General features: G+C 35.4%; 3 protein-coding genes and 1 pseudogene across 5 annotated transcripts; 2 read left to right on the top strand and 2 right to left on the bottom strand.

Moving 5' to 3' along the window:
- Positions 1 to 1,087: 1,087 nt before the first annotated feature.
- Positions 1,088 to 5,656, bottom strand: LOC104719739 (AUGMIN subunit 6). Of its 2 annotated transcripts, XM_087470513.1 has the most exons (13): positions 5,346 to 5,656; positions 5,141 to 5,197; positions 4,922 to 5,016; positions 4,542 to 4,692; positions 4,301 to 4,426; positions 4,053 to 4,209; positions 3,870 to 3,930; positions 3,470 to 3,791; positions 3,178 to 3,303; positions 2,613 to 2,774; positions 2,277 to 2,529; positions 1,562 to 2,026; positions 1,088 to 1,417 (listed from the first exon to the last, which is right to left on the bottom strand). In XM_087470513.1, the coding sequence occupies exons 1-13, from the start codon at positions 5,559 to 5,561 to the stop codon at positions 1,377 to 1,379; spliced, it is 2,232 nt and encodes a 743-aa protein (XP_087326639.1). In that variant the 5' UTR covers positions 5,562 to 5,656; the 3' UTR covers positions 1,088 to 1,376. The 2 variants fall into 2 exon arrangements, with proteins under 2 accessions (XP_087326639.1, XP_087326640.1); XM_087470514.1 differs by lacking the exon at positions 5,141 to 5,197 and having other exon boundaries at positions 5,346 to 5,655.
- A 7,029-nt stretch (positions 5,657 to 12,685) lies between these two features.
- Positions 12,686 to 14,110, top strand: LOC104720662 (putative F-box/FBD/LRR-repeat protein At1g22000; annotated as a pseudogene).
- Positions 14,111 to 14,798: 688 nt separating this feature from the next.
- On the top strand, positions 14,799 to 19,097 carry LOC104719740 (glucose-6-phosphate 1-dehydrogenase 6, cytoplasmic). Of its 2 annotated transcripts, none has more exons than XM_010437709.3 (16): positions 14,799 to 14,999; positions 15,407 to 15,592; positions 15,698 to 15,783; positions 15,858 to 15,918; positions 16,016 to 16,202; positions 16,337 to 16,494; positions 16,584 to 16,652; positions 16,737 to 16,795; positions 16,905 to 16,941; positions 17,071 to 17,142; positions 17,360 to 17,507; positions 17,935 to 18,030; positions 18,130 to 18,200; positions 18,301 to 18,416; positions 18,528 to 18,573; positions 18,750 to 19,097. In XM_010437709.3, the coding sequence occupies exons 2-16, from the start codon at positions 15,419 to 15,421 to the stop codon at positions 18,915 to 18,917; spliced, it is 1,548 nt and encodes a 515-aa protein (XP_010436011.1). In that variant the 5' UTR covers positions 14,799 to 14,999; positions 15,407 to 15,418; the 3' UTR covers positions 18,918 to 19,097. The 2 variants fall into 2 exon arrangements, with proteins under 2 accessions (XP_010436011.1, XP_019086041.1); XM_019230496.2 differs by having other exon boundaries at positions 14,863 to 14,999; positions 15,416 to 15,592.
- A 375-nt stretch (positions 19,098 to 19,472) lies between these two features.
- Positions 19,473 to 21,156, bottom strand: LOC104719742 (prohibitin-3, mitochondrial). The gene is made up of 3 exons (XM_010437710.2): positions 20,588 to 21,156; positions 19,821 to 20,360; positions 19,473 to 19,714 (listed from the first exon to the last, which is right to left on the bottom strand). Exons 1-2 carry the CDS (start codon positions 20,897 to 20,899, stop codon positions 19,839 to 19,841), a joined length of 834 nt encoding a protein of 277 aa, XP_010436012.1. The 5' UTR covers positions 20,900 to 21,156; the 3' UTR covers positions 19,473 to 19,714; positions 19,821 to 19,838.
- Between the last annotated feature and the right edge of the window lie 4,130 nt (positions 21,157 to 25,286).

Below are 25,286 nucleotides of genomic sequence, written 5' to 3' on the forward strand. Positions count from 1 at the left end.
TCCGTTCAGGAATATCTTGTTTTTTTTTCTTTTTCTCTTTAATGTTACTCCAAAACAATAAAACAATATTAGAGTTTTGGACAAATATTGTGATAATCAGAAGGAGTTAAGGAAAAAACTGAATCGTACGTAGATCAAACTATCTCTATTATATTATTTTAGCAACCTTTTAAATAAATAACATTACTTCATATGCCACTGTATTTTAATACAAAATATAATAACAGAATCTTAATATTAATTTGTTATAACCAGAAAATGTTTATCCACAAAAATAGCAAATAAAACATAACCTATTATGAAGTGTTTCACAAAAAAAAAAACCTAGAGATAAGTTATAGTTATTGATGAGAGAAATTGGGGAAATTTACCTGATCAATATATATAATTATATTTGTAATAAACGTAATGGGTGTTTGGGGATTGATTGCGGTCATTCATATTAAGATTCTGACATTTTATATATTATACCGCTGCCGGTATACATAGTCCATCATATATATTTATTTTATATTATACACAAAAAATAATTAGATCATTCATATGTAGATAAAATGTATGAATAACAATTGTTTTACATTAAAAATAAAGCTAAGTTGAACTTAGACTTTAACTTTTATTCTAAAATATATATATATATATATATATAAATTATTAATAAATGATAATACTACAAAATATTAACGGATATTTATGGGTCAGGTAACAATACGGGTAACGATATGGATAACGGCACGAATATCAAAAATTAAATTAATATTCGATATTCAATCCTTACACACAAATAATATAATTATAATACATTTCACTCGACCCTAAAGCTACAGGTACCCTTTTTCGGGACGGAAACAAGCCAAGTAACGGGTCGAATACGGGTAACGGTATTAGTTTCTATACCTACCAATTAGTAGTTTAATATGACTCAAAACTCACCATATAGTACGTAAATGAATGATACAACATAATCATAATCTTAACAAATAACGGAAAAAAAAAAATTCCCCGTGCTAGCAGAGCGGGTGATTATCTATTTCTTCTCTATTTCCTTTACATCTAAAAAACATAAAACAAAATAATCAAATCCGTATTTTGTTGGGAAACCAAATAATAGAGAGCAATGCTTCTAACCTGAGCTAGAGGTTATTTTACACACACTTGACACACAAACAAATAATCATTCATTCATCAAGCGTCCCATTACCAACAAGTCCAAGATAAATTAAGAAGAAAGCCTTGTTAAATTGGTAAATAATTGAAACTCCTCTCTGCTGTGAGACCAAGACATCACAGGCTTCAAATTCCCCAAGAACAGAGTTGTTGAAGAAACACAAGTGTCAATAATTGAAACTCCTCTTTGTCTGATTCAGGGCTGCTTCCTAATGCTCCATTAAAGCGGCTTCGGTTTCTGACAGAGGAGCTGCAAAAGGAAAGTGTAATGAGCAATAAACTTCATGAACTCTGTGAATGATACCAATATCTGATCCTAGATGCTGTCTGTAAAATCTATTTAGATGACTAGACTATCATTTAGCATATGTGACTATGAGGATAATCAACGTACCTAACAAGTCTTCATAGGCATCTGATAATAGGGACGAGTCCATTAGTAAAGGTGGGGAAAATACTTGATCATCAACGTCGTAAAATGACTGTTGTGCATCAGAAGCTACACTGTTTGATCCAACAACCGAGAGAAACCCGTTACCGTTATCGTAATCTTTGAATGAATCTAGATCATCATACGTGTCAGGTATATCGCTGAACTTGCTTGGCGCGAAGCTATCAGGAACATTGTGTTCCATAAACGAAGGCTCGCTCAGAGAGGTAACTGGCCTCGACCCTCTGAGAGGCAGGCCTTTGGTTTCTGATGGAAAACGGGAAAAGCCAGTTGCTGAAAGAGGTACAAAATAATGCTCAGAGCCCTCATCGGATTGACTGTCCCGTGATGATCCTGCTGAAGAAGGAATCAGTAAAGCCGCTTCCCTCACAGATTTCTTCAGGTTCTGGACAAAAGAACTGCTAGTATCTGTAACCAAAATTAGAGTTTAAATTTGAATTAGAAGAAAACACATATTGTGATCAACTAAATGAACTACATTCTCTTACAAACCGATTTGATGAAAATGAGGCAGTCATAGATTAGTTAGAACTGGAATAGGCCTAGAATGGATGATTGGCATCAAAACTAAAAGCTTGAAAACTCACATCGGCAAAACCTTCTTTTGATATACCATATATTGTTTCGTTTTAATAGAGAAGGTAATTATGTAACAAACCTGTCAGCAAGTTTTCTAGTCGAGCATTTGATAGTGCTTGCTCTGTAGAGTTCTTCTCAGACAAGCTTTCCATTTTATTGACCTGAGAAGCCATTGTCTGTCGTTTTTGTGCATTTCCACCTTTACCAGAAGAAGTAGGAGTGGAGCTAAATAACTGTGGAAGCTTTAATGTAGGACTACTAGCTGAGACCTTATCGAGCTGAACATTAGACATAGTCGAGGTCAGCTCAGTAACATCATTGGATACACCTTCCTGTATCACAAGGAAAAAAGGTGCATGAGCGTCTCAATAGCTTATGCATCGGAAGAGAATGAAAATTAAGCCATCAACTGTACCATAATTCTCCCACTGCCCTGAGATTGTAGAAGTGAAGATGCTTGCCCGTTACTTCTCGTGACTGGAGGTAAAGTCGGGGGAAGACTATTAACCTTCTCAGTACATTCTGATATGGACTTTTGTATGGCTGGAGAAACCTCCTTTAATTGGTTGATAAGTACCTGCATATAATGTTCCATCAACAGTAAGAACATAGTAGATATTCAACCAGTAACTAAGGTTTTGAGCATGCTCCAAGAGATTCAACAAACAGAGTGGTAATATAAATGATCTCGCAACTTTTGATACTCTCGCAAGACAAGCTAAATCATTATGACTAATGACCAAGATTATAATGCAACTTCAGGGATCTCCAATTATACAAAATGTCTCGTTGGAAAACCAGATTTTTAAGAATTTTTTTGATACTGATGTAGGGTTTATCTATCAGCTTTGAGTCTTTGACATTTTTCATCAATGTGCTTAGAGAAAAGCAGCTTTCTTTTATATATGTTGAGCATTTGGCTTCCACAGTTAGCCAATAGCAATTTCTAAAAAAGGGAACAAACAAGCTAACACATTCACCTGAAAGCTAGCTAAATGTTGTTGATGTTCAGTCAAAGTTGCAGCCAATGATTCAACATGCCCACTTGTACCACCATCATTCGCAGTCCGTATAATATCTGGACCATCCCCATCATTCGCTTTAGCCTAGAAGCATACACATCGAAAATAAGTATAAATCAATTGAACTGAATTCCTCAGAGAAAACAGAGTGTGGAGCATTAAAGCATTGAAGGCCACCGTATAATTAGTGAGAATGGTAAAACATACTACAGGGGAAAAAATATCCATAACAAGACAAGAGAAGACATACCAGAAGAAGAGACTGTTTATGAATACGCTGTAATGCATGTGTCCAGCGCCTTATGACTTCCGCTACATCGACTGTCTGGTTGACCTTTCCACCTCTATCATCTACTCGAGAAAGTGTTTCATCACTTGCTTGTGAGCTGGCTGATTCGAAACTGTCTACTAAAGAGTGGTCATGCATGTTTGCATACGATCCATCACTTAGTTCGTTTTCATCCGCAAGTGACAAGGCTGAATCATCTAAATGGGCAGAGAGTAATTCTGCACGAGGAACTTGAGAACTCTGATCCATCGCTGCAAGTAGGGCCGATCCTGAAATTCGGTACCTACAGATCAAAAGAAACCCAGATGTCAGTAATTGGGTAAGTGGGATTCAGGCCGTGTTTCTTACAAGAGGCAGTTACCTATGCTCCCTGTGAGCTATCAAATCCTCAATGGGACCTGACGCAAGAACTTCATGCTGACCTGAAGATAGTGACAAAAAACATAACTATAAACTACAGTATATAACTCCTGCACAATTCATATTATAAGTACCTATCTCTGTATTAACTCTTCCGAACAAATAGAACAGCATAAAACCTTACCTTTACGAGCCATGATAGAATCCCATAAACGAGTTCCCTTTGAAACTAGATGAGAATTCTGACTGGAGCTAGACACAAGGTCATCCCAAACTTCTCCTTCCTGCTTCACTTTGTTTCTCAAATCGTTAAGTTTCTCTAGTTCCTGTTGCAGGTAAGCCTGATGCAAACGAAAGAGAAACTGAAATGCATTAATATAAGCCAATATGACAACAAAATTGAGTACGTCTCACTAAAAAATAACGTCTTACCTCTTCAGCACAGAGACCACGGAACTCTGCAGTCATCTCATGGGCTAAATTAGACCACATGGCCTGTCTTTGTACCGCAGTCTCTGCATTTTTAAGAAACCGGCGACGCTCAAGCACCATCCGGGCCTGAAAATCCATTTACACGCACATTTTTAAGTTATCCCGTGCACTCGTCAGCAAGGTTTACATAGACAGGTGAAACTATAAAACACAATCTTCAAATTAACATTTTCGGTACTACCTTGGTTACAGGAAGCAAAGTAGCAGCATGTGAGAAGGATACATCTGTCAGAGAAGAAGGCAGAGGATTGGAAGCAATATCAGCAGGAAATGTCCGCCTATGAACTTCTCTTAATGCATGCAGTGAAAGTTGCCATAAGAGCTCCACAAATCTGCAATCAAAAACAAGAGGTACCACATATACAATCAGATCACGTAGAGCTGGTCAATGACCAGGAACACCAAATAAAACCCAGTAGCAGAAATGACCAATTAAGTAGAGATAACTAAGCCGCAAATGCCTAACGAATACAAAGCAGAAAAGAAAAACTAGTTTGCTCATCATCAAGCACTAGAAAGAAACCCTAATGGAACATAAACATAGGAATCACATCAACCAACCTTGGACCACAGCAAGTGGCTAGTGATGAAACCCTCGAATTACTCCTTGGTAATGCCCCTTGTGATTCAAGCTCGCTTATAATCGCTTGAACAACCTTCAGATGCATAATTCTAGTGTTAAAGTAAACTAAGAATTAAAAAAAGAAAACAAATTTGCTCACAAACAAACACCAAAGAAACTTCATTTTCTCAAGCCCCCCCTTTTTTTTTTTTTGTTACCTTACGAAAATCGCGAGATTGAGCCGAATCGAAAATTGGCCAAACCTTATCAAAATCCTGAGAGATCAAGAAAATACCCAAAATCAAACGACTGATTCCAAAATTCAAAAACCCAGAATTCCAAAACCAATTTCGTAACGAGTGAGCGAAGAGAGAGATGGACAGAGATGGAGAGAGAGAGAGTGAAGATAGAAAGAAATCGAACCTTTGCAGACTGAGCAGGGCCACGAAGAGAGGAGAGGATGAAGTAGAGAAGCTGTTCACCGAGCTTTGGATTGGAATGGCGAAATAACCCGACCCGAGGCGTGCCATTGGAGGCTCCGAGTCCGATCACGTTCGGATCCAAACCCAAAAGCAAACAGTTTGTGTACATTGCACTCTCGAGCTCAAGTTCTCTCTCCTTCTCTCTGTCCATCGTCATCACCGTCGTCGCCTCCGATCTTCTTCTCTCCCCCTCTTCAATGGGTTCTTTTCTTTTTCCCCTTTTAGTTGAATCTCGATCGAAATGTGTTGTTTCCGGCGACTTTTTAAATTTTAATCCCTCAACATTAATCATTTACATAAATCGCCCCTAAGTTTTTTTTTATCAAAGATCTAAAATTATATGGGAAATCAAATAGATGGAACAAGGGTTAACAAACAAAGGAAATGTGGTAATCGAATAAAAATTTGAATGGTTTGTATCTATATTAACATTTTGGCAAAAGTTTAGGCAAAGAAAGCTTGGAGTTGAAAAATATTTTACATCCATTGTAATTATAATTAAGATAATTAAAAAAAAAAAAGATAAGCAATTTCAAAATCGATTAATGGATCGTAATATTCCAAAGCCTAACAAAATGATCTAAACTGTGGAAAGTTAGGAACAAAATTTATTTCAAAAATGTTTAATTGAATACACACTTACTAAATTATCTTGGGATCCTAGCCTAATTTCATATTTTTAAACATATACTTTCAAAATTTATTTGAATAATATTGTTTTTCGGTGTGGTTAGATGTAAGAAATATGATTACAGACAACTATACAAATAATAATAATTTTTTATCAGAAAATATCACTAAAAATTTACTCAATAATTTATAAATTTTGACTAATGACAATATAAAAAATATAATCAGTATAACTTCTATATAAAATATATTATTATTCATTGTCACTCATAAACTAAATAGTATTGTTGATACGACGGTTTCAAAAAAATAATACGATATTTGGATTCTCAACCATGCACTATCCAGAAAACAAACTTATAAAATGTCCAAATGAATATGGATTGTAATTCATAATCAGGAATATTAGGGGGTATAACTGGAGCTTTAAAAAGTATAATACCAATTTTGTAAAATACTTTTGGACTTTATCCCAACGACACGTGAGTTTACCCCACAGGCATTTTCAAACGAAGACGCGAGGCTAACGCTAATGTGCGTCTACGGCATTGTCCACAAATCACAACAACCCACGTCATAAATGTTTCCCCATATCTGGGTGGAGTTTTCTTTTTTTTAAGTAAAAAAAACTCAAAGGTTAGATTATCTCTTATGAATACATGACTTCAAACAGTTTTGTAGATTCGTAAAAAGACCCCAAAAATATGTATAACAATTGGGTTATTTGAAAATTTTCGATTTTGAGGCATTGCTTGAGCATATTATTTGATTATTCATGTGAGATGATGCTATTGGATTTAGTTACTAATACTGCCGATTGTGTAAGATGGAGATATTATAATTTTGTATTGGTACAACGGACCCCTGGTTGGGGTTTTAAATAGGAAACTGTTGTAGTGTACGCGTTTTTTAATTTGCATTATCGGTCCAACGGTCGGCTTTTATAATCTTGTTGTGTAGTATTTTTTATATGTTAATCTTATCCATGATTCTTGAATTTGAACCAACGCAAACAAACACATTTGTATAGGACGATTCCTTAAATTTAAAATATCGTGCATCTTCTCTTTTTATACTTGCCAAAACATTAGTTATAGGATTTTAATTATACTAGACTAAATATCCTGTTTAAGATTTTTTAGGTTTCTTATAAATACTTTTATAAGTACATTGTTTGAAATCAGGTTTTGAATATGCTTTGTTTCGTTGTTGTCAAATTTACTATATACCCAAAAAAAAATATATATAATTCATTTATAACAAAAAAAAAACATCAGTTATGTGCATAATATTTCATATACTTAAAAATATAAACCGGCCATGTACATTGTACAGTATATATCTTTACATCTTCTTTGTGATAAGACAAAGAACTTGGCATATAATCATTTTCAGTTTTCACATGTTTTCTTTTAGGTATTTTTAGCATTATAGTTGATGGGTAGATCCCTTATTAATATTACACAGTGTAGCTTAGAAGCAAATCAAGAAAATGTCAATTTAATGAAATATTATTATATAATTTGTGACCTAAAAAAATATGTATATCACATAGACCACATGCAATAAAAATTAATTGGAGAATCAGAACTAACTAATCAGTTATGAGTTATGACAAGCATTCAAGGTTCCGAAACCAGAAGTACAGTAAAACTTCTATAACTTAATACTCTATAAATTAATAAACACTATAAATTAATAAATTTTGCTAGTCCCAAGTCGAGACAGTGTAAAAAATAACAAAATTCGATAAGATAATAAGATAATAAATTTTTTGAAATCTCAATGTAAAATATAGCTCCAATAATATCATAAGTTAATAATCATGTATATTTACAAATATATATATGATGATATAGTAAAATATGTTTCTCTTAAACCTCATATCTATAAAACAATTGTTATGTTGTGTCTTCAAACTATAATAATATAAAATATTCTATAACATTTTATAAAACAGCTAAAAAAATTTCAAGTTTTCAATTTCTAAATATGCATCATTTTACATTTTGATAGTTTGATAGACTATTAAAATACGATAATTGATATTCTTATTATAAATTTGAATATTTATGTCATTTGTATAAGTGAATTTGTCTATAATATTGGTAATCCATTGTCAATATTGTTTTTTTTATTATTTCAAATTCAATTCCAATACCATATAATTTACAACATACAAAATTCTAATATTATTTTGCAAAATTTGTCTCAATTCATAATTTTTTTAAAAAATAAACAATAAAAATATACCTATAAATTAATAATTATTAATTTACACTTTAAAATAATAATTATTAATTATTAATTTAGAGATAAATTAATAAAATGTCTTAGTCCCAACATTATTAATTTATAGAGGTTTTACTGTAGTTTTTAAAAAAAAGCAGAAGTAGTTAATCTTGCACTATTGCCTAAAGCAGAACTAGTTTGACTGTAATCAGTTATCACTTCTTATTCATGATCAGAAACCTGGTTTAATTCTCAACATGCAAACCAGGTTCCTCCTTCACACATATCTTTAAGTTTCGCTACTTGAATGGATCAGATTAATCACACAAGCAATATCATCACAAAGGGTAACCGAGTTTGCAGCAGTTTGTTACCTCGTCTTTCTTTCGATCATTATTAATCGCCCGGAAAAAAATCAAAATAACAGTTCGCATATATCAATCACAGTATCACACCATATCTAGATGAAATTGCCAAAAAAAAAAAAAAAAAAAAAAAAAGCTTCAATCTGCATAACAAGTACTTTACAGCAACTATCAAAGTAAGGCAAAACTCCGGTAACTATAGTCTAGATAGGATATGAAAATTGTATATATATGGTATAAAAATGTTGTATTTGATAAAGAAAACCCGCTACTATGTAATGTACACTAGACAAGGTACAGCCAATCCTTTTTTTTTTTAACACTTAAAACTTTATTGATAGTTAAATGTAATCATGAAACAGTATAGAGTTTAGGAAAGTCGGAACAAAATCACAATGAACGGTAGCAGTGTTAGGTGGTCGAGATGATTTTGCTAGTGCGTCCGCGCATTTGTTGTTGTTTCTTGAGGTCCAACTGAATTTAACGGTTTCAAACTTTTGTATCCAGAACTTGATATCCCGAATCCAATTGTGTGTAGCAAAATGTTGACTCCTATAGGATTGTTGTTGCTTCCTTATTATTTCCTTCCATGTGGATCTTGGTGTAGCCTTTTGTCGTAGCATGTTGCAGTGCATATAGTGCAGCTTGGAATTCACTTTCTAGAGGCGAATTGGTGCATTGTCCTTCTGCTTGTCCCGATCCTTCATAGAAACCATTTGTGTCTCGGAAAAGCCAACCTGATTGTGGTGTTTAGAAATGATCCATCGTAATTGCATTTTATCCATCCTTGATTGGGTTTTGACCATCTCATTCTTGTTGGTGGTTGAGGATTGGATATTGTCTGAGCCGAGTGAAAGTCCTTCACAATAGCCATGGCATCTAGCCATTCTTTTGCATCTCTCTGTGCTTGTTTCATACATATGTTCCACGATATATGTCGTTGTTGATAGAGTAGAATATTTCTTCATTTCCAAATCCTCCATAAGATCCAGAAAGGAACTTGTTTGGTGATGTCCTCCATATCTTGTATCTTCGTCAGTGATAGCAATTCTTGTATCTTGTCACCTACAGGTATCATTGGATCCAAAATATTGGAGCTTGGTATACCTGATCCTCTCCAGACAGCCTGAGCGAAATCACATCCAAAAAATAGATGTTCTGTTGTTTCTTCTTCTATACAGCAGCGACGACAAAGAGAGTAGTGGGAGATATGTCTGTATCTCATTGTTGCTCCCGTTGATAAAGCTCCAGATAATAATCTCCATAGGAAATGTTTGATTTTTGGAGCTAAATTGCATTTCCAGACTTCTTTTTTAAGTTCAGGATCACCTGGTGGAGGCTGAGGTAGCTGATCCGTTAGATGGGTTGAAAGCCAATATGCTGATTTTACCGTATGAGTACCGGTCTTCGTGTAGTGCCATCCCAATAAGTCCCCTTCTGCATATCTGCTGATTTTTAGGTTCAATACCGTATCTGCATCTTCCTCATGTATGAGATCTCTGACTAGTTCTTCGTTTCAACCCGATTTGTCTCCATTTAGTAGTTGCTCAAGCATCATTGGTTCTGCAATCAAGGTTTTTGGTCGTGGTGCTTTAGGAGGGTGTAAAGGTAGCCAAGGATCTACCCAAGTATTTATTAAAGTGCCATCGCCTATCAAAAACCTAAGGCCCTTCTTAAGGAGATCCCTGCCATGTATGATGGATTTCCAAATATAGGAAGATTTTGCTTTGTCTGTAGCATTTAAGATGTTTGTATCCCCAAAGTATCTAGCTTTTAAAACCCTTGCTACTAGGCTATTAGGCTTATGAAGGATTCTCCAAGTCTGTTTGCTTAGGTGAGCAGTGTTAAAATGTTCTAAGTCTCTAAAGCCTAGTCCCCCTTCTGATTTTGGCAAACTCATTCTATTCCATGCAAACCAGTGCATCCCTTTTTTTCTCTTCAGAAGTATCCCACCAATATCTAGCTATAATCCCATTTACTTCTTCACAAATTTCTTTTGGTAATCTAAATAGGTTCATAAAGAAAATTGGCATAGCAAGTGCTATTGATTTAAGAAGTACCTCTTTTCCAGCCGGTGATAGGAAGTGTTTGTTCCAGCCTTGTGTTCGTTCTTTGACCCTCTCCACAATGTATTTAAACATCTCTGATTTCTTTTTATTGAATTTCTCTGGGAGTCCCAAATATTTTCCACCTCCATCATTATGGATTCCCATATTGTTCCGGATTCTTCTTTTAACATCGGGATGTACTCTGCTTCCGAAGGTGATTGATGACTTGTTTAAGTTGATGGCTTGTCCCGAGGCCTGTTCATACTTTGTGAAAATGTTTTTCAGAGTATTACAGGATTTTCCATTCGCCAAGGTGAAGAATAGGGAATCATCCACAAAAAACAAATGCGTTATTGCCGGTCCTCCGTTACTTATTTTGATTCCTTGTAGCTTTCTTGAGTTTGCAGCTTGGTTTACCATTTGGGACAGAACCTCCGCACATAAGATAAACAGATACGGTGAAAGAGGATCACCTTGCCGTATTCCTCTACTCGGTTGGATCATTCCATGTGGAGTGCCATTTATTAGAACAGAGTATCTAACAGAGGAGACACAAGTCATTATCCATCGAATCCATTTCTGATCAAATCCCATGTGTTGCATCGTTTTTTTAAGGAAATGCCACTCAAGTCTGTCATATGCTTTGGTGATGTCTGTTTTAACTGCTATATAAGACTTCGATTGTCGCCTGCGAACCTTTAAGGCGTGATGGACTTCATGGGCCAAAATGATGTTATCTGTAATCATTCTTCAAAGAATGAACGCTGCCTGATTCTCTGAAACTACTTGATCCAGATGTGACTTTAGTCTGTTTACTAGGATTTTAGAGATAATCTTGTAGCTCACATTGCAGAGTGCGATTGGACGGAACTCGGCCATTGTGCTTGGGCTCTCTATTTTTGGTATCAAACAGATGTTGGTATGGTTGTGTAAACAGTTCAAATTTTCCTCCCGGAAGAAACTTTTGACTTCGTTGATAACCTCCTGTTTATTGTCATTCCAAAATTGCTGGTAAAAGATTCCTGTGAAACCGTCTGGACCTGGGGCACGATGTGGACCTATACAGAAGACTGCATCTCTAATTTCTTGCTCAGTGACCTCTTTTGTTATATCATTGTTCATAGCTGTGGAAATTGTTTGCTGAAAGTTCTGAAATATACTCTCATAATCTGATTCTGAAGTTTCTTGGGAGGTGTATAAGTTGTTGAAGTAGTGTACTGCAGTTTCGCCAATTTGCGTTTCAGTCCGTCGTGTTTCTCCCATATGGTCTTGGATTGCATTAATCCTGTTTCTTGTTCTTCGGGCCTTTGCTTGGTTGTGGAAGTATGAAGTGTTCCTATCTCCCACTTGCAACCATGTATTTCGACTCTTATTTTTCCAGTGGATTTCCTCTTCAGTGTAAGCTTGATTGAGTTCTCTCCGTAGACGCGTTCTCTCTGGTAAAGGTAATCCCGTAGCAACTGCTTTATCCAAGTCATGCCTTAGTAAAGCTATTCGTTCTTCTCCATGTTCTCTGTTGAGGCGTTTCCATCTGGATATTTCTTGTCTACAATGAGTTATACATTGTTGCAGCCAATCCTATATCCTCACATTTTGCAGAGATATTACTATTAACAAAATATTGTGTAAATGGAAAATTGGAACAAAGAAAAATGGAAGCACAATAATCAAACATATTTTATTTAAATAAGAAAGGTAAATACAATGAAACATAGAAATAGAGAATCATAAAAGGATCATACGAACCGTCTAATATGTATACATAAGAAAAGAGAAGAATATTATAAAAAAAACACTCAAGTGCATTGAGAAAAAGATGCTACGAAACTCAAGAAACAGAGCGGAACAATTTATGAAGCAAAGAACCATAAGCTGTCCGAGAAATGGAGTTGATGATAGGATCAGTGCATTGCCAGACGATTTGCTTGTGAGGATCTTGTTATTGGTTCCAACAAAGGATGCAGTGGCGACGATGATTTTATCGCGACGATGATTTTATCGAAACGATGGCGAACTATATGGACGATGGTGCCACTACTTGAGTACAAAGAGATCAAAGATGTGGTTACCCACAAAACAAAATCTCTTGGCGGTTTACTTGGCCGTTTATTTTGAATAAGTAAGCGACCACGGTCTATCTGGCGGTTTCTTAACGAGTCATTACGACTCCACAAGGCACCTAGATTAGAAAGTTTGGATATAGAACTCGGTCCACATTGACCTATTGATGTTAACGTGGGAAAGTGGATTGCAAGTGCGGTTGATCGCAGGGTTCGTAAACTAGGGTTCGATCTCATGTGGTCCGCAGAGCCTATTAGCCTGCCCAAAAGCCTTTATACATATGATACACTTGTATATCTCCGTCTTTCTAACAAGGTTTATGTAGACGTTTCATCTCCGGTATGCCTCCCTTCCCTAAAACGTCTTGATCTTGTCTCTGTGGTATACAAAGATGAAGATTCTGTTGTTAGGCTCTTATCGAGTTGTCCTATTCTCATATATTTGTATGCGGTGCGACATAGCCAAGACAACGTGACAAAGTTTAGTGTAAAAGTGCCATCTTTGGTGGCCTTAAAGTATGTTAATCTGAACCCAAAAGTAGAGGATATTGAAGGAACTTTGGTCATAGATTCAGCAAATTTAAAGGAATTCACCATCGAAGATATTTCCACAAATTCATGCTCGATTGAGAACAAGCCTAGCCTTGATAGTGCAGGTTTATACTATTTTAGTTATCCTGATGACAAATTTATGAAATCTCTTTCCTCGATCAGATATCTTGGTATATGTCTAAACGTTGAAACGGTACTAATTTTAACCTCACTTTTTTTTTTTAATTATTGTTATGATCTAAACATTTAATTAATTGCCACCAGATCATTATACTTACATGTATGTGTGTTGCGTGTGTTCATATTGCAGGCTGAGTGGTGTGACGCCATCAACTTCTCACTACAGAATGTAAAATATATCCTTCCGCCTATTCAAATTGGTTTGAGCCATTAGTGTCTTTGCTTCATAATTCTCCTGAACTGAAAGTTCTTCTCATCGACCGGGTTTGTACCCTGTACGATGCATTTATACAAAAGGGCAGTAAAAGAAGTAGCAATCATGCATGTTAATTGTTGTTTTTTGCTTCACAGGGACTTTTTAAGAATAAAGACTTTCCACTTTCGTTCAAGCAACCGGATGGTGTACCTCCTCTATGCTTGTCAACGAAACTCGAGATGTTTAAGTGGGAAGAATATAGAGGAACAAGGGAAGAGAAACAAGTATTAGGATACATACTTGCCAACTCCAAGTGTTTGAAGAGAGTTGGAATCAATCTGAAACCAACATGGAAGTGGAATGAAAAGAAGATGATCAAGGAGTTAAAATCCATGTATAGGATTTCAACAACATCTCAGCTTCTTCTTTACACTTTATCTTAAGTTATTTAAAGTTGGAGATACTGAACTCTCGAGTAATTTATCTATATATTAATTAATAAATTGTAACTCGTGTTCTTCGAATTATTTGTTTAAAACTGTACTAGTAGTTCATGTTGCTTTCATTCTAAGATTTGGAGTAGTCGGTAAGAGTCACAAACTCTGAATTTGGCCCGTATAGCTGTGGTCCAGTGGTAAGGAATAATTGGGGAAATGTTGGAAGGAACTAACCCAGGTTCGATCCATCCAGAAAATAAAAATCATAGTTGTGTGGAAAGTCTGTCAGTTGGGTGTTGGCCCAATTGGTTTATCTGATAATCAGAAATGCAGGCGGCCTGATTATCCCTGACATTAGTCGGAAAGCATTCCAAACTCAGGACTGACAGTATGGTGACCCTTCATAAAGAAATCCACTCTGAAGTACTTTGGTGTATTTCTACTGAGGCTGACCGGATCAGCTGATAGGGTTTATCAAAAAAAACCTCTGAATTTGACTTTGGTACAAACATTATTAATTTTTTCCAAAAAAAAATTTGTTTGCGTTTTGGTTAAAATTTGGTTTGTGAACATATTTTTTTGTTTTGTCTTTTTTTTTTTCTTTAATATAGTTTAAAAAAAACAGACGAAGAAAATAAATAACAAATTTAAACTTTCTTAATTAGTCGATCCTTTACGCATTCAACAAAAAAATCTGAAAAAAAAAATTAAAAATGTAAAGAAAAGTGGAGAAAATGACGGAAGCCTAAAACCACACCAACCCCCTTCCTCCATTTTGTAGTAGTTGAAGCCTACAGCTTCCGTTCTTCTTCTTCTTCACCTAACTAAACCTTGCATTCAAATTTATCTCTCTCTCTCTCTCTCCCTCTCCAAAGAATCTGCATCATCATTTCAGGTTGATTTCTCAATTCTTCTTATTTCAGATCTCTTTCTTTGTTTGTTTGTTTTTTTTGGTTTCTCATCGATTGATCGTAATTGTGAAAGTAAAATAAGCTGAGTTTTGTTCTACGATCCGTTTGATTTTGTTTTTGTTTTTCTCTTTTTGCTCTCTATTGTTTGATTTCTCTGTTTTTGTTTGTCGCTGATGAGATTCGATCTCTGTGATGTAACCGAGGCTGTGCACATTTCTTTTTTTTTTGTGTGTGTCGAATTTCTCAGTTTTTTTTTATAAATAATGATTCAAATTCTTTTACAAAACCTTTAGCTCATAGATTTGTTCAGTGGTGCAATTTAGTTTCAGTGTTGTTGTTTGACTGTGAGAGACTTGACTCTCTCTTTTTTGTGTGTATGTGGAATTTTAAGCTTTTGTAGAAGATGGGATCTGGTCAATGGCACGTTGAGGAGAGGTCTACGTTTAGGAATGATTCCTTTGTTAGAGAGTACGGCACTGTTCCAGAAACTGGTTGTCTTTCAATCGTAGTGCTTGGTGCTTCTGGTGATCTTGCTAAGAAGAAGACTTTTCCTGCTCTTTTCAACTTATACCGTCAGGTTTGTTCCATATCACCAGCAACTAGTAGTGCATGTGTTGAATTGTATATTAGTTTTGACTTTTTTTTTTTTTTTGTTTTGTTTGTATGTATGTATGATGAGCAGGGGTTTCTTAATCCAGATGAAGTTCATATTTTTGGGTATGCTAGGACTAAGATTTCTGATGAAGAGCTGAGAGATAGGATTTGTGGGTGAGTTCTGCAGCCTTCTGATTTGGTTATTAGCTTGAGTCCAAAAGTTCATATTGAATAGTTTTTTAATGCAGATATCTTGTTGATAATAAGAATGCTGAGCAAGTTGAAGCTTTGTCAAAGTTCTTGCAGCTGGTTAGTCTCTATTCTTTTCAGGATGTTTATTACGCGAGTAGAGTCATGTTTTAGCTGTACTGAAAATAAACGAGTTTCTGGTTCTATTGCTTTGTAGATTAAATATGTGAGTGGCCCTTATGATTCTGAGGAGGGTTTCCAGAGATTAGACAATGCAATTTCGGAGCACGAAATCGCCAAAAATAGCTCTGAAGGGTCCTCTAGGAGACTGTTTTATCTTGCACTTCCACCGTCTGTTTATCCTTCTGTATGCAAGATGATCAAGACATGCTGCATGAACAAATGTGAGTCCCTTTTCAGCTGTGGAATTTATTTCCTAGATACAAATGGCTAACCTCCTTGAACCTAGGGCATGTATTTCCATCTACTAGTCAGTCTCTTTACAATTCATGTATTTATATTGTCTCATGATTTGCAGCTGATCTTGGTGGATGGACACGGATTGTGGTTGAGAAACCATTTGGAAAGGATCTGGAATCTGCAGAACAACTGAGTTCTCAGATTGGAGGGTTGTTTGATGAATCTCAGATCTATCGTATAGATCATTATCTTGGAAAGGAATTGGTTCAAAATATGGTAACATGCTTGGCTATTAAAGTTTAGTCATCAGGATATATATCCTTAGACAACTCAGTGATTATTTTTATCCCGTTCATCACTTGCAGCTGGTCCTCCGATTTGCCAATCGCTTTTTCTTGCCACTTTGGAATCGTGACAATATCGAGAACGTGCAGGTGGGAGTTGTGTAGCTAAGACTGAAATAGCCAGACTGTTATTTAGAGTCGAATGCACATAAATTTCAACTGCTTTTCTTGCAAATTGTTTTCAGGGAAGATTTTGGAACTGAAGGGCGTGGCGGATATTTTGATGAATATGGGTAATACTTTATTTATTAGTATCTTCTTGTTCTTCATATTATCATATATGGGTGTTAATGAGATGACACCAGTGCGTTTCTCATGACATCTGCACTTCTTGCTTCACAGAATAATCCGTGATATCATTCAAAACCATCTGCTCCAGGTAAGTATACCTGAGATATTTTTCGTGATAACAAAACTTAATTGTACATCTATGTGATTGTTTTTTCAGAGTTTCTCTGTTAGTGAAAATGCTTTCATGTATTAACTAACTGAGTTCATAATACTGTAGGTTCTTTGCCTTGTTGCCATGGAGAAACCAATATCTCTTAAACCTGAGCACATCCGGGATGAGAAAGTGAAGGTGATCAATATTTTTTTTGACCACTTTTAGCCATTCTATCGGCTTTCCTTGCCGCTTTTCTCTGAATTCATATGACTGGGAACATCATCGTTTGATCTAGTTACATTTTCCTTAAAAGATCACCTTTTAGCGAGTTTACATGGATACGTTGATATATATAATCATTTGCTTTTTCAGCCAAAATTTTCACGTTGCTGATTATTTTAGTGAACTTCAGGTTCTTCAATCGGTGGTTCCGATAAGCGATGACGAGGTGGTTCTTGGGCAATACGAAGGATATAGGGATGATCCTACTGTTCCAAACGACTCAAACACTCCAACATTTGCCACAACGATTCTTCGCATACACAATGAAAGATGGGAAGGTACCATGTCCCACTTCACTCTTAATCTTTTCATTTTATCAGCCAACTCGGGAAAACCAGTAGAAAATAGACATAAAATGTGAGGTTTGATGGGTCAACATGATCTTTTGGTGGAAGCACTTGGAACTAAATTTCTTTGTTTGAATGGACATATACACCCAGATCCGACATGTTTGCATTGCACCTTCCAACTGTTTTGAATCATAACTTTTTCGTAAACATAACTGAACATCTTGTTATTGAATGCATATCATTCAGCACGGAGATGAGAAAAATTGTAGGTTTCACATGTTCTCATGATCACTCATGATAACACCTTTAAAACAAAAGACATCTGTTACTTCATAATCATATTCTGACTATCCATCAACTGAAGAATTATTTTCTTCAGGTATTATTAACATGCTGATTGATATATATCTTCCAGGTGTTCCATTTATTCTAAAGGCCGGAAAGGCCTTGAATTCAAGGAAGGCAGAAATTAGAATTCAGTTCAAGGATGTTCCAGGCGACATATTCAGATGTATATTCTGACCCTGACACCTTCTTTTCACTGTGGCATAAATGCTTCTTTTAGCATTTTTGAATTGAAATCTATGTACTAAAGACTCTCTTGCTACAGGCCAGAAGCAAGGAAGGAATGAGTTTGTGATTCGCTTGCAACCTTCAGAGGCAATGTACATGAAACTAACTGTAAGTATATGATGAACAAACAAAAGAAAATTACTAATTACTCTGACCTTGAATCATTACAGTGAACCATGACGCTTTTGACTATGTTTTTGCTACACAGGTTAAGCAACCAGGTCTAGAGATGAATACTGTGCAAAGTGAACTAGACTTGTCTTATGGGCAACGGTATCAAGGTGTCGCGATCCCTGAGGCATACGAACGCTTAATTCTTGACACGTAAGAAAGAACTTGTTTAAATTATATACTACCACAATAATCTTATATATATATAGCTGGCTCCGTTCCTCCATGTTATCTTCAACCAATCTGGTTCCCACCTCTCTGCAGAATCAAAGGCGATCAACAACATTTCGTTCGTAGAGACGAATTAAAGGTAGAATATTTTCTTTCACCGCCCTTGAACCATAGCAATCTCTGAGATTTTTTTTTTGTACACTACAAGTGTCAGATTTTACTTCATCCCTGATGTATAGACACAATACAGACATGTAAACTTTCGCATCATACAATCCAGAAGCTAAGTTGGTATCCATTTTGATGATTATACAGGTTGCGTGGGAGATATTCACGCCGCTACTTCACAGGATCGACAAAGGAGAAGTGAAGTCAATTCCATACAAATCAGGAAGCCGAGGACCAAAAGAAGCTGATCAGCTGCTAGAAAAAGCTGGTTACCTTCAAACGCATGGCTATATCTGGATCCCTCCTACACTATAAAACCCTACGTAATACACAATACATGTTTATGTATAAAAGTATGCATCTCTTGCTGAATAGTTCCCACATTGAGTTTGGTGTTTGTACGTGAGACTTACTACTTCATCACATGACACATACTTCGTCTTGTGTTTGCGAAACGGCTTTGTAGAAATAAAAATAAATAAAATCTTTTATCTATACCATACTTTAAATTAACTTTTGTTGTGCTCGTTTAACGAATGAAACTGATTACACACACAAGTCCCATGAGTTTGTCGACAGTTGAAACACACAACAAGTTCCATGTGTATAAAGAAGAGTTTGTTGACGCACATAAGTTCAGTGCCATGTTTCTGAGCATGCTTTGTTTATGCAAAATCAATTTTGATTCCATATGGATTGATTTGGCTCAGTTTATTTGCATTGAACGCTCCTAGTTACCATCTAAATTTACTTTTTCTTTTTCATGAGTCCATTCACAAGCAGGCGCTTGTTATAATGCTTACAGTGTGTATCAAACAAAGTACTTACAGTTTAATCAGAACCCATTTTTGGGACGTAGAATCACCAAAAAGCATTAAACTCATTTTATTTGTTGAGAATTAGATACTCAAACAAGATGAACAAAAAGAGAGATTTTTAAGTAGAGTATAAATTCTGGCGAGATTCAGAACACAATAATGACAACTCAAACAACTAGTCTCTTCTTTTCTTCTTCAAAGTTCATCAGAAAACAAAAGAGCATTTTACCTTTTTTGATTCAATCAGATTCACAACTTGATCACTAAAATATCGAAAAATGCTCCCCAAACAACCTGCAGATAACACAATACAAAAGTCTTAAGGAAAAAAAAAAAAAACACAAAACAACTTAATTCTATGAATTCTAACTCTTTATGGATTCAGATTAAGGTTACATACCACATATCTGATAAAAGATCAACGGTTCAGAGCAAAGAGCATGCTCTGGCCACCGGGCAAGTAAGCCACATTAGGAGACCTAGCAAGTGTAGATGCAATCTCCCTTGAAGCCTCAATCCTCCTGAGCTCGATAAGTCCCATACCTGCTTTAGCCGTAGCATCGGAGATCAACTGAGCAGCTTCACTCTCACCTTCAGCTCTTATAACCGCAGCTCTCCTCTCTTGATCAGCTTTCATCACCACAAACTTAGACCTCTCAGCCTCCTGCTGAGCCACTTGTTTCTGCTCAACAGCCCTTGAAAACTCAACACCGTAAGACAAGTGGGTGATGGCCACATCTTCAAGCACAATGTTGAATTCCTTGGCACGGTTGATTAGTGACTCTCGAACAAGCGCTGAGACATGAGGACGCTCTGTGAGGAGCTGGTCAGCGTTGAACTGTGCAACCACAGCTTTCAAAACCTCATTTCCAATCGAAGGAAGAACTTTCTCGTCATACTCAACACCCAAGGTTTGGAATATGTGTGGCAGACGCGACACCTTCACAATGATTAAACATCACATCAACACACTAATTTATAAACCTTTCTTAGGTGATTAAAACACGATATAAACCAATTCATCTCACAACATCTCAGATGATTAAAACCCTAAATCCTAAATCAAAACCTTAAAATCCTAAACCCTAAATGATCTCAATACGGAGAAATGAAATCAAAGAGAGTTATAGTTCGAGAATCAAGAAGCGGAGTCTGATTCATGATTACCTCAGGGCGAGAGAGAACACGAAGGCTGAGGTTAACCATCTGGAGATCCTTAGTACCAGAGATTGAAGAGAAGGTGTGAGGCTTCGTGCGGATATCGAAGATGTGAGGCCTCTGGAGATAAGGGATCAAGAAATGAGTCCCTTCACCGACAGTCTGATCCAGCACTCCCCTGAATCGATCGAAAAGCACAGCTCTCTCTCCGCCGTCAACGGTGAAAAGCGACGTATTCAGCACCGTCGCCGCCGTTCCGAGACCGAAAGCCGCCTTCGCCAAATTGGAAAGGAACGAAACCGCCGCTTGTTGGCTTCCCATTTTTGTTTTTTTTTTTTTGCGTGTGACTGAGATTAGCTTTGAATCGAGAGAGGGCTTTGTGAGACGACGATGAGGAAAGAAAAGAGTTTTTGCTAGGGTTTAATGGAATTGATGATTCTGGAACCTACCACGGGAAATGATTTAATGGGCCAAGTATTTTAGCCCAATAATATAATATAAAAGCCCATTAAAAGTTTTAAACGAATCTACTGCATTTGTGTTTTTTTTTTGTCAACCCTTAAATAGACCAAGAGAACATTTGTAAACGATGGTACCAAGAGAACATTTGTATTTTTTTTGAAGGATATGTGAATGTGACATTGGGACCCATGGTTTTTTGGACTGACATATTTTGTATACACATCTATAGATACAGAATGAGGAAAGTGGCTGTCGCTAGCAACACAACTTCTGAGCAACTAATTTTCTCTAGCTATATGTGGATGGATTTTGGAAATATGATGTTGTTTGTTGTATTGTTTTTTTTTTTTTTTGACAATATTGTAGTTTGTGTTGTTGTGTGGGTTCTACAGTTCTTTGATGGGACAACGGATCTTCTTGGTCTACAAAAATAGTCGTTAAGATATGGGTTATGACTTGTGGTTTTTGTTCACATTTTGTGACTATTCTTTGGATTTCACTAATATGATTGATAACAAACCACTGCTAATATGATTAACATTAATTTCCATTTTCCAGTAATTTGTGTTGTCTCATAATCTATGGGTCATATCAATTTTTTTTTAATGAAATCGTATAATACGCCTTATTGTGAATATTGCAAATATTTTGTTCGGGCCTGCAAGTCAACGTTGGTGAACAAAAGTATTACTCAAACACTAAAAGTTTATAAATGAGAAAATTCATACTTTTCAAATATCACGGCAGGAAACGTTGTTGTTGCTTTTTTTTTTACTCTATAACTTTTAAAAGCTATTTTCTTCCTTAAAAAAGAAGTCGTAAAACTTTAAATTGTATATACTAAGACTAAGAAATATAAAGTTTATGTATGTCTATAGACATATTTATTCTTGAAACCTTTTTGTGACTTTTTTTTTACCAACAAAATGTTTTTTTTCAGTAAGGAATATTGAAAATGTATATGTAATCAGAATATGGCCACGGTTTAGGGTAGCTTGGGAATCAAAACTTAAATACGAATATTTTATCCTTAACATTATTACTTATGTATTCAGTTAAATAATACAAGAGTCATCAATTTAAGTCGTCTCGAATACTATGAAAATGATGAAGGAGTTTTACTTGTAAAGTCACATGCGGTGACCTCACCACGTTATCGAAATTGTCAAATGTTTCGGTGTCGAATCTTGTAGAGGTTTGAAAATAACAATATACTAATAGTTATATTATAGAAAACTCCCTCAGTTTTGATTATCAACTTTAATATTTTGAAACCAAAAGGTCAACTTAAGATTGAGCTAAATTTACTTCTTTCATCATTTTGACGCCAACCGGATATATAGTCATCAATATTATCCAAACAGGTAAAATAAACAACCGAAATGAAGGAAAGCTGATAATTTGACTGTTGCAATTTTGTCTCCTTCGAAGTTAAAAAAACCAAATGAATTATCAAGAAGACTAGGATTTTATCAATTTTGCCTATCAATTTTAAATTTTGCATCCGAGATTTTCATAAAACTAATATGGTAAATGACAATAAAATCCTTTTAAATTTAACAAAAAAATCTGTTTGATATTGAGATGAGAAATATGCCAAAAAATATCGTCTCCATGTTGAATGTCCACTTGTAAATAAATTTTGTTTTAAGAAAAATCAAACTCAGAAAACAATTGTTTATGCTAAATACTGAGTTGAACAATTATCTCAATACCAACAGTTGATCAGTAAGTTTATTTTCCAATAAGAACTTAACATATTGTTTTTTTAAAATTACTAAATAATTAAATGATATTATAAAAATTGGACATAGAATTTAGCATGTGATTCTTGTTGATTGCATTGTTAGATGATTTCATAGAGTATTTTTTAATAGAGGTATAAACCAATATAGTAATACACACAAAATAATAATTAAATATAGAATTCTAAGATGATAGATCACATACTTATAAATAAGAAGGGTGAATAGGTCAGTAGCCAAAAAAAACTAACAAATAATATAGTCATCTATTCAAAAAAATTAGTAAAGTAGGATTAAATGTAGGGTAAATTACTATTTTGGGTTTTTTGGTTTCAGGATAGGGATGGACGGCGGTGGTGGTGGACGGTGGTCCGGCGACGGTCCGGTGGCGGTCCGGCGGTTCTCCGGTGATGATCCGGCGGTTCTCCGGCGATGATCCAGCGGTTCTCCGAGGGTGGTCCGGCGGTTTTCTAGCTATGGTCCGGCGATTCTCCGGCGGTGGTCCGGCGGTGGTTCAGCGGTGGTCTGGCGGTGGTCTGGTGGTTCTCCAACGGTAGTGGTTGGAGGAAATCTAAACCCTAAATAATAATACATTGAGAACCCTAATGGTGATAGTGGTAAAGAGATTGTGGTGGTGTTGGTGGTGGTAGGGAGTAAAGGTGATGGTGGTAAGGTAGTAAAGGTGGTGGTAAGATAGTAAGAGTGGTGGTTGTGGGAAGGATAAAATGGTATATAATATAGATAATATAGAGTATATTATTTTATAATGGTTAGAATAATTAGTGAATGAATTATAATTTTTTATATGTTGTTTATGCCAATTTCCCAATTAAGAATTGATATAACAAAAAAAATGATATGTTTCCATGTTAACCAGAACATAGTACATGTTCTATAAATAAATATGAGTTCTTATATTTAAAATTCTCCTTAATAAAATATCTAGTGATAGCTTAAATATGGGATCCCATATACATATTAGTTGGTAACATTCTTTATTCCACCAATGGTCGTTACCAAACTAAACTATAGTAGTATAAGATATGTAAGTTAATTATCACATACATGTGTTCACATTAGTACAATAATTAAAAATAAATGTACATTATGTAGTATGTACTACTACGTGTCGAAGGTTCAGATCGAAACTCTAGTTGGTGGTGAAATTAATAACAACTATACAACCAATTACTCCTTAATTTTAATCTAATACAGTTTCGTTGACCACTCTAACGAAGATGAAATGGATTAAAATAAAGAAAAATAATTCTGTGTGTTGGAAATGATTTTTCACCCTTGTGACACGTAACTTACCAAGACAACTGAAGATTTTTGTAGAGGACAGCAAGTATAGGCCATCCCAAATTTCCCTGTCAGACGAAAACTTCATTCCGTATGCATGCAGCTTCCGAATGTCCTGTCCATTTGGGGGATTTGGGATGGCCTAATCAATGAAATACTAATATTTAGTTAGTTTTAAAATTTTATTTTTAAAACCAAATTGTTCATTAAAAACATGACATGTGTTATTGGGTCTATTGATCAAGTTCTTAAAACTCTTTTTTAACAAACTGTTTCTAACAAATTTCTGTCTCTACCTTTAGATTTTTTTTTTTTAATCTGTTAGAAACTTTGGAGAAGAACTCCTGTTGGAGGTGACCTAAGAAAATTATTATTATCAGAACAAACCATTACATTATTTTTTTGGTTTTAAACAAACCATAACATGTTATGATCACATAGCCTAGCTCATGTAGCTCACCGGTCAACGAAGGCACATAATGGTGCAACGCTTGACTGGTTCGATACGAGCAGGGTAGAGAGAGAGAGATTGAAGAAACAAAAATAACATGTTATCACATAAATGCTCACATGCATAACCATGCACGAGATAAAAAGTTTTCTAGGATATAATATTCATTGCGTATAATATGATTTGAGATCGGAATCCGGATGATGATGAATTTAGTTAAAACAAACTGATCGTCAACTAATTAATCTGATGATGACAGCAAAATTGTTTTAACCATGTCGATGAACCCGTACGTTACCCGCATATAAAGTTTTGTGTTACACATATTCTTAGTTAGTATAGTATTTGAATACATTATACACAATAATAAATAAAGTCAATGGAAGAAAGCCACTTGACCATTAAGCAAGAACATGGCAAGATAGGAAATGACAAATTAATTTAAGAAAATAGAGAGATTGTTAAAAGTGAACCATACACTTCATTATCTCTTCTTTTCATTGACTCTATCATTTTCTCAAAAGTATTACTCTGTTACTTCTTTGACCTTTCCTCCTAACATTTTAAACACTAACGATAACAAATCTAATTTGGTAGACAACCGAAAAGCACAACATTAATTGTCGAAATGGTACAAGAACCTGTTTATTCTTTTTCAGAAAAATTTAAAACATGACAAAGAGGAATTAGTAGCGAATAGATCTGATATGTTTTAATTTTTAGAACTGATAAAAATATATATGGATAA

This window comes from Camelina sativa, chromosome 10 (genome assembly GCF_030686135.1).
Source record: "Camelina sativa cultivar CO46 ecotype springtype chromosome 10, ASM3068613v1".
Classification (NCBI taxonomy): Eukaryota; Viridiplantae; Streptophyta; class Magnoliopsida; order Brassicales; family Brassicaceae; genus Camelina; species Camelina sativa.

Bases quoted from the DNA above. Each gene is read 5' to 3' on its own strand.
- LOC104719739 (XM_087470513.1), bottom strand. From the start codon at position 5,561: ATGACGATGGACAGAGAGAAGGAGAGAGAACTTGAGCTCGAGAGTGCA. The intron at 3,931-4,052 runs GTAAGGTTTTAT...CACTATCTTCAG, and splicing joins TTCTATCATGGCTCGTAAAG to GTCAGCATGAAGTTCTTGCG. The intron at 2,775-3,177 runs GTGAATGTGTTA...CATTATATGCAG, and splicing joins AACATTTAGCTAGCTTTCAG to GTACTTATCAACCAATTAAA.
- LOC104719740 (XM_010437709.3), top strand. From the start codon at position 15,419: ATGGGATCTGGTCAATGGCACGTTGAGGAGAGGTCTACGTTTAGGAAT. The intron at 16,495-16,583 runs GTAACATGCTTG...CATCACTTGCAG, and splicing joins AGGAATTGGTTCAAAATATG to CTGGTCCTCCGATTTGCCAA. The intron at 18,574-18,749 runs GTAGAATATTTT...ATGATTATACAG, and splicing joins TTCGTAGAGACGAATTAAAG to GTTGCGTGGGAGATATTCAC.
- LOC104719742 (XM_010437710.2), bottom strand. From the start codon at position 20,899: ATGGGAAGCCAACAAGCGGCGGTTTCGTTCCTTTCCAATTTGGCGAAG. The intron at 20,361-20,587 runs GTAATCATGAAT...ATCATTGTGAAG, and splicing joins GTGTTCTCTCTCGCCCTGAG to GTGTCGCGTCTGCCACACAT.